This window comes from Ailuropoda melanoleuca, chromosome 20, assembly GCF_002007445.2.
Source record: "Ailuropoda melanoleuca isolate Jingjing chromosome 20, ASM200744v2, whole genome shotgun sequence".
Lineage (NCBI taxonomy): Eukaryota > Metazoa > Chordata > Mammalia > Carnivora > Ursidae > Ailuropoda > Ailuropoda melanoleuca.
This window is the reverse complement of record NC_048237.1, coordinates 2,285,088-2,300,414: the sequence shown is the minus strand read 5'-3', so window position 1 is coordinate 2,300,414 and position 15,327 is coordinate 2,285,088. Positions and strand designations below refer to the sequence as shown.

The following is a 15,327-nucleotide window of genomic DNA, read 5'->3' as shown; positions in this document are numbered from 1 at the left end:
CGCGGCACCAGGTTGGCCAGGAAGCGCTTGGCCTTCTTGGTGAGGCTCTCGCGGCGCGCGCGGCGGGGGGCCGTCGGGGCAGCCCCACTCGGGCCGCGGACCCCCGGCGCGGCCCCGGCCCCGCCGCAGCCGGATCTGGCGCACCGCGCCCTCGAAGAGCTCCCGCGTGTTGTGGTGCAGCGCGGCCGACGTCTCGATGTGCTTGCAGCTCAGCGTCCCTGCCAGGTGGCGGCCCTCTGCGGGAAGCGACCGGTTAGGGGGCCCGCGGGCCGCACGGGGCCCGGGGCGGGGCGAGGGTTAGCTTGGGATGGAGGGGCAGGAGGTGCCCGGATGCAGTAGAAGGGGGTCGAGGCCAGCGAGTCTCTAGCAACCGGGAACAAGGCAGGTATCGCGCGGAGGGCGGTGGTGGTGCCGAGGGGAGGAGAGAAAGGGGCCTTGGAGAGGAGGTGAGGCGTGAGGAGAAGGGGTTCTCGGGCCCCAGGCATGGGCACTGAGAGTCTGCCCTTAGCCTGCTAAAGGCTAAGGGCAATTGATCGTGCACCCGGGAGGGTAAAAGGGCCCTGTGGAGAAGAGGTGACCTGGAAGGGGGAGATTTCAGGGATGGATGAGGTACAGGAAACTCACCCTCCAGGGAGACCTCCCGGGAGCGGGCCAGGTCGCTCTTGTTTCCAACGAGGATGACAGGGAGGTCGTGGTGGGGCCTCCCAGCCCGCAGCCGAAGCAGAGTCTCTGGAACTTTGGAGAAGCTTCGTCGGTCGGTGACTGAGAAGACGATGAGAAAGGCATCCCCGGTCTGAAGGCAGTGGTCCCGCAGCCACCCCCCTGCGTCCCCCTGCATATGGGCAGAGAGTGGTGGAACGTCAGGGCTGGAGGGGTGGGAGCACCTGTCCAGCACCTGCATGTCAAGGATGAGGCACCTGGATGTGAGGGAGAAGCCACCTGCTTAGCTCGGTGGAGCAAGTTAATGGCAGAATCACCATACCATGGAGTGTGTTTGTGGGGGAGAGGGTGGTTTATAACGTGAGCCCCACGTGGGGGAATTGGCGACACAGGCTCCTAGACTGGGGTAGCCCATCCTACTTTCTTATGCTTAAGCTCTCAGTTTAAAAATGAATGTTCTTCAGTTGTATGTAATCCAGTCTCTCATGTCTAGTAACCATTTATGTTCCAGTAGTCACAAATCCTCACTTTCTCCCCTTCCCTGATATTCCAGAGCCCTGAGCGCTTGTCCTGTCAGATCAGACTCTTCCAGGCTGGAGAATGTATGGATGGGGTCGATTTCAGGGTGTTCAGCCTAGCTCACAGCTGTAGGGTTTGTCAAATTCAGATCCTAACTTCCCTCTGGGTTAGAAGATCCTGGAAAGACGGAGGCACTCAGTGCCAAGGCATGCGTGTGGGCCTTTGCTCTCTGAGAGGATACGTGTGAAAGATCAGGCGTATTGGAACCAGGGCCTACAGTGTCACCAGCCTCCAGCCAAACTCTGCCCCTCCCCAGCTCTCCGAGGTTCTTACCTGTTCCCAGATGTCATAAACAACTAGAGTCACTTCCTCCTTATCCACCGTGATGCGTCTTTCATAGGTGTCCTCTGTTGGGAAATAAAGACAAAGAATAGAGCCCATTAGGAGGCTCCCCAACACTTGTGAGGCCTGGTAACCAGGGCCCCCCTCCAGGGAGGTTGCCACAGAAAGCACTGGAGCCGCTTCTCTTAGGTTCTGGCCTCCAGGGGCTGCTCGTGCCTTGAGCTCTTCCATCCCTGACTAGGGCTCCACAGGTGCCCTTGACCTTTCCAGGGCTCCCCCAAATACCTGGGTTCTCCGGCTCATGAGCACTGTCTCCCTGGAGACCACCGAAAGTGCCCGCTAGGGTGCTCTTGCCCACGCCGCTCTCCCCTACCAGCATGACCTTGAAGATGCCATCCTTTTGGGTGGGGCCTGCCTCCCCTGAGCCCAAGGAGTCAGAGGAACCAGAGGATGAGGCTTGAGGTGGCCAGTCAAGTTCATCTATGGCCTGGGCGCGCCGCAGCTGGTGCTTGTAGGGGACAGGCATACTGCCTCTTCGTCTGGGGGCCCCTGGGGCAGGGGGTGGCCCACCCCGGTCCAACCCTGCCAACAGCTTCTCTGGCTTCTTCAGCAGTGAGGCATCTGTTTCTGGGGGGGCAAAGAGAAGGAAGCTATGAGTGGGGGTATGCCTAGCCATCTGCAGAGGGCTCAGTCCTGCCTGCTGTGGCCTCAGAGCCCGAGGGGATGACCATGACTCAGAAGGAGCTAAGAATATGTGTCTGACCTCTGACACTGAACTCCCCCAGAACCCTGAACTGGTGGGGCTCAACGGAGCTGAACTGAAGCCTTACCCAATGCGGTTCCAGCCACAACCTGTTCAAAACATGCCCCATGCAGGGGAGGCACCTGTGCGCAGGCTCGCACGCCCACTCAGGCCTCACACTGACCCACGTACACCCCAGACTAGGCCTCTGGCCCCGGGGGCTGCCCCTCCTTCCACCAAGAGGCCCTGCCTTCTACTGCCTCCCAAGCCGGTAGTCCCCCTGCTGGGGAGGCGGGAGGGAACGAAAAGCTGCCGCTGCTGCCCAGGTTCTGGGGGGTGGGTAGTGGTAGGGTCAAAAACTTTGTGGGGAGCCTGTTCCCAGGGAAGGGCCTTCGCTTCTTATGATGTGTGCATTGGGGCGCCCCTGCCCCCCCCCCCCGTGTGTGAGAAGAGCTGCCTCTTCGTATGGCCCCGTAGGTGAGCATCGCCCAGTGCATGGCTGTGTGTGAGAATCTTTCTGCATCTCTGGCAGTCCCCACGAGTCCCAGAGAATCTTCTGTTCGTGGTGCGGTAGAGGGAAGGAGGGAGTGGGGGAGATGAGCGAGAGAGCGGGAGCATGAGCGAGAGGGAGAGTGACAATGCATGGGTCAGGGTAACTGGAGGAAGAACGACAGACACAACAAAGGGGGATGGCGAGAGGCTTGAAATAGCCCAGGATCAATACTTGGCTGGCCGCCAGGGCCTCCGAGAGCCCGTGAAACCCTTACAACAGGTCCCCAGGGTAGCCCCCAGCCCGTGATTCCCAGGCTGGTGGGCTGCCCCTTCCCTTTCCCCCGTCTCTCCTGCCCATCCCAGCCTCTCGGGAATGAGGCTGACCTAGGGGCTGAGCACCAGTTTCCCCAGCGAAGCCCTGGGAGTGATGGGGGAGGGGGCGTTTAGGCAGCGCCCCGCGGCCCCCAGCCCAGCCCAGCCCAGCCTCAGTCCTGGTGTGAGCGGGAGGCTTCCCCACTTCTAGAGTTGCTCTTCCCCTGTGCTGTTTGGGTTCAAGCTCCGTCAGCCCCCAGTTCTGACCCCCCCACCAAAGCTTCAGCTCCCGCCCCCATGGTGTCGGCTGCAACCTGCCCAGCTCAGCCCTCACCTGGTGTGGGTGTCCCCGGGGGGGAGGCCTGGTGGCTGCCGGAGGGGCAGAGTGCTGTGGTTTCTGTGTCCGTGTCCATGTCGGTGTCGAGGTCCGTGTGCATCGGTGCGCGTGTGCAGCCCCGCGGCTTGCAGTACCCACTCCCTCACTCAGCAGCACTGTCAGCTTTTCCCTTAAATACCACCCCCGTGCCCTCCCCCCCCCACACCTGGGGAAATTGTCCCGCCCCCTGATGAGGTCACACATGCTAATGAGCAGTGATGTCAGCGGGATTCCCTCCTTTCTGCCCCCCCTTTCCTTTGTGTCGCTTCCCTCTGGGAGCATACACACTGCGGAGTCTGGTTAAGACCCGACCAGAGACCAGAAGGAAGTCAGAGGGGCAAAAGAGACAGGGGTTCAGAGCAGTCGGGTGAGGGGTCAGTGAGTAAGGAAGCTGAGGATGGCCGGAGGCGAGGCCCCCGGGACTGGAGGTCTTCCTCCAGGAGCCAGGGCTGTGCGTCATTTGTCTGTGGACTCCCTGCCTCGGAGCCCAGTGTCCAGCTCCGAGTGGGTGCTCCGTGGCTACACGGGGGGCCTCGACGCAGAAACTAAGAGATTCACGGTCATCCTGGCACCAGGCTTCCCCATCACCCTCTCGTTCCCACCACAGCAGCCCCTTCTGGGCGAAGACTGCCACAGTAGCCATTCCCCACCTTGGCCCCCAGGCGGATGGGGGCTCTGCCCTGTTCTCACAGGGTCAGGCGGGTGCAAACCATGTGCGGACTGCCTCCCCTTTGCTCCTGCCCTGCCAGGCCCACCAGCCTACTGTTAATAGGAGCAGGACAAAAGGGGGAGATCGAGCTAAACCTTCTAGAATTTCCCAATCCCGAGTGCCAGCCCCCGCTCTCTCTGCTCTCTGGGGCACCACCAGCCCTCCGGGCCACAGGACGATGTCTATCTCCATGGGGGGAGCCAGGATGGCTTTACTGCCCTTTTTCTGCCTGGGTCCCTTTCCCTTCAGGCTCCAGCTCTTCTCTTTTCTTCCTGACACTGCAAGCACCCAAACAGACCTTCCGACTTCCTGGCTCCTTCCCCCCCACCCCCCAGTTGGTTGCCAGGTGCTGCACTAAGCACCTTCCTGCATTCTCCCCTTTCATCCTCATGACCCAAAGGCTCAGAGAGGTAGGTGGCTGGCCTGTCCCCAGATCTATCGATTGATGGATCGATCGTGCAGCTAGAAAATGGGGACACCAGGATTCCCAACCTGATTTTTCCAATACCAAGACTGTTTTTCACCAGCTATGCTGCCTTCATCTTAAATATTCCAACAGTCTCCTGTTACTGGGAACCGTCTGCATGGTAATCTTCGGTGGACTTCTCCAGTGGAAGAGACAAGGAGTAATCTTGGACTGATGTGCGGCGACCACTTATCTGGAGTGAACTGCAGCAATGTTCGGGGTCTCGGTGGGGCAGAAAGGACTCCTAAGCAACTATCATACTTCCACACTTTACTCAGTGCGCAGACTCTCCGGTCCTCAGTCACAGCCTACTTGTCCTTCCTTATTCACAATTCCAGAATGTCCCTGTGTGTTCCCGTACTCAACATTTAGAGTAGCAAGGGACCCCTGAGAGCCTGGTAGCAAGCAGCAGTACAAAAAACTTTGAAAGCGGTCATCAACATTTAAAATGTGGTCGGAGGGCATTTGGCAATAAGGCAAACGGCTCCCCTGACCCCGTTACAGGCTCTGAAAGCATTGCTATGGAGAGGCCCCTGGTTTCTTGGAGTGATCCTCGGCTCTCCAGAAAAGTGTGTATTCTATTGCAGATGTGCTGAGAGGAGTGTATGTTTAGAATGATTTCCTTCCAAAATGAGTTTTAAACGTTTTAAATTGTAAAGGGGTGAGCTTCACGGATCTGGAAAACTCACTTAGGTGGGTGGAATCCTTTCTAGGATACCAGAGGAGAGTGAGTCAGGACACAGCAGACCCCAGCAGGACTCAGCCAGCCTTGGGTCGTACGAGCAGGCTGGGTTTCACCCTGAACCTCCATCTCTCTTGTCCCACTAGTAAGAGGCTGTGCGCTGGCCCCTGGCCCAGGTTCCTCGGCAATGGGAGATCCTGCGGAATAGCGGGGCGAAGGTGAGATATGGAACTGAACCAATCCGGGCTTAACCCTGCGTCTCCGTAGAGGCTGGACTAGTCTCGAAACATCCTGAGATTGCTCCTGAACCTGACTTGGGCTGATGATGCTCACGGCACAACCTTGTTAGGAGGGTTTGCACGCGTGAAGAAGGATCTGGCACTCGGCCGGTTACCCAACTAGCAGGAGCTCGCACAACCTCAGGCAGGGTGGCTGGAGGTCCCTCACCCCTCCCAGCAGGGCCCGGAGCTTGGTTCAGGTCCATTCTTAAGGACTGAATTCTGGTCTGTGCTGTTAGCTCAGATTCCCAGGCTGATCTCCATCTCATGCTGTGAACACCTCCCTCCTCCAGACCCAGAGCCTTGGCAAGAGTCCCACACCCAAATACTGGGAACTTTGGGTGGTGGTGTCTCTGTCTTGATAGGATGTGAGGTGGTCCCGTTTCTTTTTCCTTAGGCCATGGTGCAAGTAAACTTGGGTGACTGCTCCCCAGTGCCCCACCTCTCCTGGGTGGGACCCTCGTAAGTTCCCCATGCTGCCTGTACAAGGCTCATCCCCTCTCCACCAACCTGGGGCTTCACCGTGGCTGACACAAGTAGTGTTGCCCCTTGCACCTTCTGGAGCATACGCCCAGCACCTAGAGAAACTTCTTTCAGGCTCAGGAATCCAGACACAGCCCTTCCCACCCTCAGGTCTTCCCCCTCTGGCTTTCTGAAGCATTCCACCCTGAGGAGCATTCCTTTACTTCAAATCTTTGTCCACATTCAAGCTACAAATACCACCAGGAGGTAAAAGGTCTGGAGCAGGATAAGGAATGAAGCTTTCGGCTGAAGGGGTTTTTTTGGGTGGCTACGAAGAAGAGAGGAGCAAGGGAGAGGCAGAGACCGTTGATGGGGAGGTGTGGGAGGGCAATCAGCATTCCCTGCTTCCCTGGGCCTGACACTGGGGGAACTCAGGGACCCTTAGCGCTTGGGAAGACTCAAAGAGGGAAGCGTAAGCAAGGATGGGGATCTCTGAAGGCCCTCCCCCAATCTCCAGAGAGGGTCTGGAGTGACAGGATTCTGGCTCTATCCCAAGTCAAGATCCCATGATCCCACGACTGTACCACATTCACCCTCGGCCCCTTCCCTAGGCTCTTGGACCCAGTTGGTGCTGGATGTGAGGATGCTGACAGGCTGTGATCAACAGGGCCCCTCGACCTGGGGGTGGGGAGAGGCCAGGCCTGCCAGGAAGGCTGAGGGCGAGCCCAAGGGGACTCTGCTTCTGTTGAGGAATGCCTCACTTCCACTCGTGGGGCACCATGCCCACCCCGATCAGCTCCGTCTGTATCCTTTGTCCCAATTTTCATTTCAAACTCTGGGACAGCTTCTGTCGCTGCACTCGCCAGAGGCTGGGCTCCAACATTTCTCACAGATTATCCCCTCCTCCATCATCCTCTCCAGCTCTTCAACTCTGGCCACTGCTTACACTCCTGCCGCTTGTCTCGGGTCTGGGGTCCAGCCTCTAGCCCTCGCCTTCACGGCGGCTTAGTTTGCTTATGCTGTGGATGCTTACCCTCCCTGGAATCCACAACTCTAGTCCAACTACTGACAACATTCTTTAGAGTCTAGTTTGAGCCCTCTTCTAGGAAGACCCTTTGGATTTGGTCAAAGTGATGCCAGCATCTTCACACCCCGAATGTTTATGATTTTTCTCTTGATTTATCTTTGTCTGTTCTGAGGCATCCTGGCTGAGAGTTCATCTGTCTTGCCTAGGACAGACTGTAAGTGCTTGGTGGGGGTGGAGGGTGGAGGCCAGGAGTCGTGGCTCCTGTGTTCCACTAGGGACGTTCTGCTTCTGTGCTCTGGAAGTAGTCCATGAATGGGAACCTTCCCAGCTACAGGGCCCAGCTGGCTCACCAGACTCCTGGCCTGGCGTGAGCAAAGAGGTCCGGTGCTTACCCCTGGTATCACTCACTGTAGAGCTGAGCCCCGGGGGTCGGTGGGGGTGGTGGGGAGAGTTGATCCTTGGGCATCTTGGAACTTTCTTCCCCTCTGAGTGGTATAAAAACCAAGGTGTGTGGTTAGAAGTGAACAGGAAGGGGCAGGAGCGGGAGGGCAGACCAGAGGGCTTCACAGGGAGGAGTGCGGTGAGGCAAGCATAAGCTGAGATGGGTAGAGACAGGGCTCCGGTCATTGCTCATTTACAAAAATATGAAATTTCTCGTTCTTTTATTTTCAACCTTGACTTGCTGGGCAATGACCTAGCTATGGGACAAAAGCATTTTTTTTGTGCTCTTTTTATGAGCCAGGCCCCGTAGGAAGGATCGCAGTGGGCAAACTTCAGGCTCTGCCCAAATCCTTCCCCTGGGGGCTGGAGGTCTCCAGCCAATTGGCATTCTGGTGCTTAAAGGCCACTTTTGGGTAGGGGTTTTAGTAAGGGTGGAGTGTCCAGGCCTATGACCCTTTAAGAAATTTACTTTTTAAGAACAGCCACGTGAGTGGTGGTGGTGTGGGGAGACGGTGGTGGTAGAGACACTCTGGTCTCTGGGCATGCGCAGAGGGAGCTCTGTGTGAGCCCTTTCCCCGCCTGAGGGATGCCTAGCTTACAGCAGCTACACAGGGTCAACGGGAGGCGCAGCAAGGCCCCTCAGACGGGTGGCCAGGGAGGGAAGTAGGGGAAGGGAAACCGAGCTGCCCTCTAAAGGGCTGTCATCACTGCGACCAGAGCCCCCAGGGGCACCAGGTCGCCTCAGGCCAGCAGTGGCTCATCCTCTGCCTCGACCACCCAGACCCCCGGCTCAGCCAGCGGCAAGAGGAGCACGTCATCCTCGTCCTCTGGAGACAGGACTGGGGTATGGGGTTCAGGTGGGGTCCGAGTTGGTCCTGGGGGCCGAAGGCTAGGCAGGAGGCGGCCTCGCAGGGCCTGCACCACTCCTGACAACAGGGACGGCTCTAGGGGCGCGGAGGGCAGCGGCCCTGGGGCCTCGGAGACAGTAGGGGGTGCTGGAGATGCGCTGCTAGATGGAAGGGGAGCCTTGGTGGGCAGTGGGGGTGCCTGTTCCCCATCCTGCCCCCCCACCGCCCCACCCTCACGGGCCGGCCCTGTGCTTCCGTCTAGAGCCTCAAGGGGCGCGGCAGAAGGGGTGACCTGGGATCTGGTCTCCGGGGTCCGGGCTGGGGGGTTGGCTCGAGGGAGCAGGCCCCAGCGGCGGAGGCGGCGCACCAGCCGGCGCACAGAGCGGCCCCGCTGCCGGCGGCGGGCACCCGAGGCGGCCCCTGGAGTCATGTCCTGGCGCAAGATCTGCAGCAGAGAGCGCAGGTTGCCGAGCACTGAGTTCTGCAAGGAGAGGACGCAGACACCGCAATCAGTCGTCGGGAGGGCCCGGAGCCTGAAGAAGGGTGGTACGGGGCGGGGCGGCGGGAGGCTTGGAAGCGGGAGGCAGGGAGGCACGAGGCGGGGAGGTCACTTACGTCATTGGGGTTCTCTGTAGGGAAGTCCTCTACAGGCGGGATGGCGCCCTGGGCAATGAGCTGCCCGTAGGAGGGCGGCGCCTGCTGCTGCACAATCTCAGCCTCCATCCGGGACAGCGGGGCGAAGATGCTGGAAGGAATGAGGGCTGCTCAGTCACAGGTGGTGCCAGCCGGAGCAGCCTGTCCCAGGCCGGGCACGTCTCTTCCCTCCGCACCCAGGCCAGGACAACAAAGCTATGCCCCGGCTTTCCCGAGAGTCAGCTGAGGTCCCCTCCTTCCGTGAGCTTGCTTTCGGCACCTAGACCTCCTCTCCCCAGAGAAGCTTGCTTTCGGCACCTCTCCTCAGAGGAGCACCCTGTGCCCCAGCTGGACAACTCCAGGAGCCAACCCATGAGCAGGTCACCAGAACGTGCGCCCCTCCCGGCCTCGCCCTCGGCCCCACACGGCAACGGCTGGCTGCACCTTCACTGACCTGTACTCCTGGGTGCGGATGGCATAGAGCTTGCAGGTGCAGCCCAGCGCGATGACCAGCAGCAGGCCGCACACCAGGCTGCCGATGACGGCGGCCGTGATGACCTTGCGGGGCAGGGCGTAGGAGCAGTCCCACTCATCGCTGCCGTCAGCACAGTCTGGCTGCCCGTCGCACACCCACGTCTCATACACACACTTCTCGTCCCGGCATCGGAAGTTGCCAGGCTGGCAGTGCCGGCAGCGTCTCTCGTCCGCCCCGTCGGCGCAGAAAGTCTGGTAGTTGCAGCGGTCAGCAGGCAGGTAGCAGGCGGTGGCCCCGGGGGTGCCGGCCGGCCCGCAGGGGAAGTGTCCGGGCGGACAGCTGGGGCAGTTTTCCTCGTCCGTGCCGTCGGCACAGTCCCACGAGCCGTCGCAGCGCTGAGCCTCGCTGTAGCAGCGCTCCCCCAGGCCCTCACTGGCCCCCAGGCCAGCACCCAAGCCACAGGGTCGATCCCAGGGCAGGCAGTAGCCCCGCACGTGGTAGGTGGCGTTGAAGCCCCGGCCGCTGCTCCAGGCAACCGTGTGGTAGGCCACGATGGCCTGGCCGGACAGCGTCTCCACAGTGACAGCCTTGCCGTTGCTGAAGTGGGTGAGGCTGCGCAGCAGGCGAGAGGTCTTGGGAGGCCCGGGGCCATCGTACACATGGACCGCATCTCCGTAGCCCAGGTCCAGGGCCGTGAAGCGCACTGCCAGGCGCCGGCCGTCGTGAGGGTCCAGCAGCCAGAGGCAGGACTGGGGGTGGGAGACTGAGGCTGGGTGTGCGTAGCCCGGGGAAGAGAAGACCCCGTAAAAGTCTTCCAAGGTGTGATTGCAGGGTGGGGTGGGGACAGGGGCCGGGGTCAGGTCAGGGAAGGGGTCTGAGCTGCAGCCGGCCTCGTCAGAGCCATCGCCGCAGGCATCGATGCCGTCACAGTGCTGCGCCACGGGCACGCAGCGGTGGTTCAGGCACTGGAACTCTTCGGGCAGGCACATCAGCCAATCTGCAGAGGCGCCGTGGAGAAGCGCTATGAAACACGGGAGCTGGTGGGATCCTCCCCCCCTCCCTGGGGCTGCTACTACCTGTTGTACTAGTCTGAGAGACCTCCCTGTCCGGCATACCTTGGCTGTAGGAGAGCAGGAAGCCCTGGCCCACGGGTGCTCTGGCCCCGGCATAGCTGTAGGTGATGGTGACGTTGCCCCCAGGCAGCTGCAGAGGGCTGGCTGGTGCCTCACACAGGGAGATCTGTGGCTGGAGAGGGGAGCGCAGGACTAAGCGCTCTGAGCCACAGGCCAGGTGCAGCTTTTGGAACCTACAGGGGTGGAGGAGAGCAGGACATGAGATTTTGGGTTTTTTTAATGATTTTATTTTTAAGTAACCTCCATACCCAACGTGGGGCTCAAACTCACAACCCAGAGTTCAAGAGTCACACACGCCACCAACTGAGCTGGCCAGGCGCCCCACGGACGTGAGATATTCTTGACCACCACTGGTTTCTTCCTCTCCCACTGCTGTCAGGTCCCCTCTACCCCAAGAAGCACAAGTCCCTGCTCATCCACAATCCACATCAAATAGCCAAATGACCTCAGCCAGACTACTGCCTTCCGAGTCAACGGCAGTAGTCCTAACGGAGGCCAGCAGCAGCATGGCATTCTGATTTGTCCACCTCTTCCCAGACTGCCCTCTTTGCCCTTTCTGGGTAAATTCATGAGCGTGAACTCTGTGAAGCAAATAGCCAGGCACTTAATTGGACCCCAACCCTATGGCCCAAGGTCAGAGGAGACTGGGGAGACCTATACCGCTTAAAAGATCTGGGGAGACTGAGGAAGGTTCTATGCTAATTAGGAATAGCTTTTGAAACCCAGGCAAGGGAGTGCAATGGATTGAAGGAATCCTCAGAGCAGCCGTATTGGAGCCCAAGGACTGTTTCTAGAGTGCCTGCTGTCCTTCAGAGAGGACCAGAATCCAAACCAGGTGTCTGCTCCAGCTCAGCTCCAATTCACTGTGACTGGGCCAGAACAAGCCAGGGTTTTAGGGCAGACTCGGCCAAAACAAATTCTACTCTTCCTCCCACTGGCAGGGCTGGAAGCTCCATGGAGAAGTAATTCCTGAAGACTTTCCCATGGTGAAGGAGGGAGGGTAATAGGATCTTGCCCTGCTTCTCACCTCACTGTTACGGTCTGCTCCTTGCTCCCCAGGATAAGCCAGGTGCAGTTGGAAGGGGCGCTGCGACTGTCCTGGCCCAGGGGCCTCTGTAATGTGCCCTGCACTTCCAAGAGCACTGCCGGAGGGTCCTCACAGGCTGGAGAGAGAGGAAGGTAAGGACACTGATGAGAGCCCATTACTGTCATACCCCCTGCCCCCAGGCTTGAGGCCTCTAAGGGCCTGAACTCTTTAAGAAGGAGCAGAGAAACTCCCCCTCTCCATCCACACGCCCACACCCACACCCTAGAATCACAGTCTTCATCTGGCCCCCTTCCTTCCCACCTTCATTATAGCTTCACCTCAAATATCAACACCACAGACGATCTGAGGTCTCCTTTGCCAGCCACTGGGCCAGGAGGAGCAGGAAATACTGTCTCTACAATCGGGGAGACTACATTCTGGCTAGGGAGCTCAAGTATGGATATTTGGAAAAAACCAAAATAGCACATAACTACCAGGTGAGAGCTCACACTGGGTCTGTTTCCCCGTTTGTAAAATAAGGATGGATAATCTCCACTCTAAAACTATGGTAGGTGCCACAGGAATTCAGGGAAGAGGGAATCCTCGTGGGTCTTCTCTTATTACCAAGCCCTTGGGGCCGCAGGGGCATCCTCGACTCACCAGGATGTGGGAAAAAGGTCCGGTCTGGATGTGCCAGAGCGCCTCCTAGAAGAAGAGCGAGAAAGGGCAGGGGAGTGAATCGCCCCTAGTTTTCTTCACCTGAGCTACTCAAGGAGGAAAGGGAGCCATCTGGGACTTCCGGGTAGTTTAAGGGAAGGGGCGGTGGAGCAGGGGGAGGCTGCGCTGTGCGGCCGCGAAGGAAGGTACGGAAGCACGGCCTGGGGGGTGGGCATGGCGATCTAGGGAAGCCCGGGGGAGGAGGAGGGCCGAGGGGAGCGGCTGGCAGCCTCCCGGGGTCTGGGGCAGGCAGCGTCGGATGCGGCGGCAGGGGCTGGGAGACACCGGCAGGCAGGGGAAGTGAGGGGCGGCAGAGGAGGAAGGGAGTGAGTGCCGGGGCTCTGTGACAGCCCTAGGGGCGGGGTGCCGGGGGAGTAGTCTCGTTTCGGTTTCTTACCCAGGAGGAGGAAGAGGAGGGTGGTGGGAAGCATCCTGAGCCGTCCGGAGGTGCAGGAAGCGTCCCGGAGCTTCCGTCGTCTATCCAGTGGGGAGGCGGCGCCGCTCCGGGCGTCCAGGCCCCCCACTGCCGCCTCCCCGAGGGGGCTGCATGGCCCGGGCTCCCCGACCGGCGCTCTGGATGCCAGGGCTGGGGACGGGGAGGGGGCGGCCGTCCGGGAGCAGGGGCGGTGCCTCTCTCCCAACTTCGGAGTTGTTTTCCCCGGCCGCCGCTGCGCTCTCTCCCGAGGCCGGCTCCCGAAGTCCCGGGAATGGGTTCGAGGCCCGGCGCTGGAGCGCGCCCTCGCCTAGAGCCCGCCCGCAGGCCGCGAGCGCCCCTGTCCAGGCCCGGCCGCCACCTGCCGGGTCTTGAAACCACTTCCTCTTCGGGCCAAACTTTGCCGACGGTCAGCCCCCAGGGCCGGCCCGGGTGCGGCACAAGTTCTCCAGCGCGTCCAGCCGGCGGGACGCGGCGGGGGAGCGGGGGAGGGGGACGGGAGGCTCGGCCCAGCTCCCCGGCCCTCGCCCGGGCGGTACCCCTGCCAGCCCAGGGGTTGGAGGAGCCGGGGCGGAGGGAGGGGGCGGGTGACGAGCCTGGCCCCACCCCTGCCAATCAACGCGCGCGCCCCGCCCACCCGCTCGCCTTAACCCCTTTCCGGCCCTGCCGGGACTCGTCAGACCCGCCCTTGGCCGGGCGCTCAGCCTCCGCTTTGAACTCCTGTTTTGTTCGGGCCTTTCGGGGTGACACGTTTGTTACAGGACACGTTGGTCAGAGAACCACTGCTTATTCCGTAACTGTCATGTCTTTCCTTTGGACCCTTAAGCTCTAAGTACTTTTCTTGTCCCACTGTCTGAGATCCGGCAGCACTTTTTGGCGTGAGCCTCTATTATAGCAATTACCACACGGTGTTGTAACTATTTGTTTACTCGTCTTTCCCGCCCCCGCCCCGCCCCTTCTCTGGAAGCAGAAACTTCCTGTAGGTTGGGGCCTAGACTGTTTACCTTTGCACCCGCAGGGTTTCTCTCCTGCTGAGACACAGTAAGAACCCAATAAACGGGAAATAAACGGATGCATGTACCTTCGCCACAGCTGACTCTGTGACCTTGAGAAAATCACTTAACATCTCTGTGCTTCTCGATTGTAAAATGGGGTTAATAGTGCAACTCTCTTTTAAGGTTGTCATCAACATTTTAGGGAGGTGATACAAGTTGAGCATCTAGGAAGTGCTTTGTACCTTGGAAAATTATTACGATTAGTCACAGAAGATATTTCTTATTTATGTGGGCTGTTATTACTTCTTATTCCTGTGGTACTGATAGCTACTATTAGTAAACAGTAACAGTAGCAAATACTTTTTGAGCTTTTTTTACATTTCAGGCACAGATCTAAGCACTTTTCAAGAATTTGCTCTTTTGATCCTCCTCACAATCGTTGTCAAGTAGAAACTGCTGTTACTCCCATTTTACAGATAAGGAAACTCAGGCACAGAGAGGTGAAGGGATTTTGCCCAAGATCGTGAATCTAGTAAATGCTGAAACAAGGGTTTGGAACCTAGGCGATCTGGTTCCGGACAGAGTGTACATTTGGATGTACTCCTCTCTCCTCCCTACAAATGGTACAAAACACTTTTTTATCTGTGACATTTGTTGTTGGCATCAGTTTTTATGTTTTCAAAACTGGAACCATAGCAGGGCCTGAAGCCATAGAGTTGGCCATAAAAAGGCCCGTCTTCCACTTGGACCTTGGTCCCGTGCCAAGGGATCTTGGTCCCTTGGTCTCTCTGTGCCGTCCGCTGTGCTCCCTCTCTGTGCAGCTCTAGGGATTAATGAGGAGTGAAATAGAATCCTGAGTGTGGGAAAAGGATGTCGAGCAAAGGCAAGCAGAGCAAAGAGGTTGGAAAAATTAAAAATATTTAAGTTCTAAAAGTGATCGTGAAGGTTTTAGTTGAGTGCTGGCTACGTGTTCTCTATGCTTGGTGGATGCCTGGAATTCCTTTTTTTTTTAAAAAAAGATTTTATTTATTCATCTGAGACAGAACATGAGCAGGGGGAGAGGCAGGGGGAGAGGCAGAGGCAGAAGCAGACTCCCCACTGAGCAGGGAGCAACACCCCCCACCCAGGACGACAATGAGATGATGAGATGTGGGGCTGGATCCCAGAACCCCAGGACCCAGAGATCATGACCTGAGCCGAAGGCAACCGCTTAACCATCTGAGCCACCCAGGTGCCCTGGATGCCTGGAACTCTTAAGACTTTACTTGAACTTCAAGGAGCTTACTGTCTACTTGGAAAGAGCGGTCAGATACACAAATGAAAGAAGCCAGACAGCCATGGGTAGTACCCATGGGAGTGGGCATGTGGGGGAGTAAGGAATTTAGAAAGAAACTGGAAAAGGTGGTAGTAATTGGAAAGAGTTGTGGGAGGCAGGGAAAGGAGAAAGGGAGCCCATGGTCTGGGATGCCCAGTAAATGAAAATTTGCCAAAAAATAAAGTCAAGATCTAGGCTGTTGGAAGCAATCATCATCATCAGGAAGAAATTACACCAGGGTAG

At 58.5% G+C, this 15,327-nt stretch overlaps 2 protein-coding genes across 6 annotated transcripts in view; both read right to left on the bottom strand.

The window, feature by feature from the left end:
- The window catches only part of REM2 (RRAD and GEM like GTPase 2), a 6,260-nt gene extending 1,155 nt beyond the window's left edge, over nt 1-5,105 (bottom strand). The window contains 6 exon segments of the mRNA XM_011233348.2: nt 9-60; nt 62-236; nt 625-832; nt 1,513-1,586; nt 1,807-2,148; nt 3,402-5,105. Coding sequence (XP_011231650.2) covers nt 9-60; nt 62-236; nt 625-832; nt 1,513-1,586; nt 1,807-2,148; nt 3,402-3,504 — 954 coding nt within the window. The 5' untranslated portion in view covers nt 3,505-5,105.
- A 144-nt stretch (nt 5,106-5,249) lies between these two features.
- On the bottom strand, nt 5,250-13,347 carry LRP10 (LDL receptor related protein 10). Of its 5 annotated transcripts, XR_004622137.1 has the most exons (10): nt 12,739-13,347; nt 12,285-12,329; nt 11,625-11,760; nt 10,580-10,770; nt 9,444-10,485; nt 8,972-9,101; nt 8,649-8,837; nt 7,460-7,552; nt 6,089-6,156; nt 5,250-5,497 (listed from the first exon to the last, which is right to left on the bottom strand). XR_004622137.1 is itself a non-coding variant. In XM_034648340.1 (9 exons), exons 1-8 carry the CDS (start codon nt 12,770-12,772, stop codon nt 7,472-7,474), a joined length of 1,848 nt encoding a protein of 615 aa, XP_034504231.1. In that variant the 5' UTR covers nt 12,773-13,347; the 3' UTR covers nt 5,250-6,156; nt 7,460-7,471. The 5 variants fall into 5 exon arrangements, 4 of the variants coding, with proteins under 4 accessions (XP_034504231.1, XP_034504232.1, XP_034504230.1 ...); XM_034648340.1 differs by having other exon boundaries at nt 5,250-6,156; XM_034648341.1 differs by lacking the exon at nt 6,089-6,156.
- Nucleotides 13,348-15,327: the final 1,980 nt, after the last annotated feature.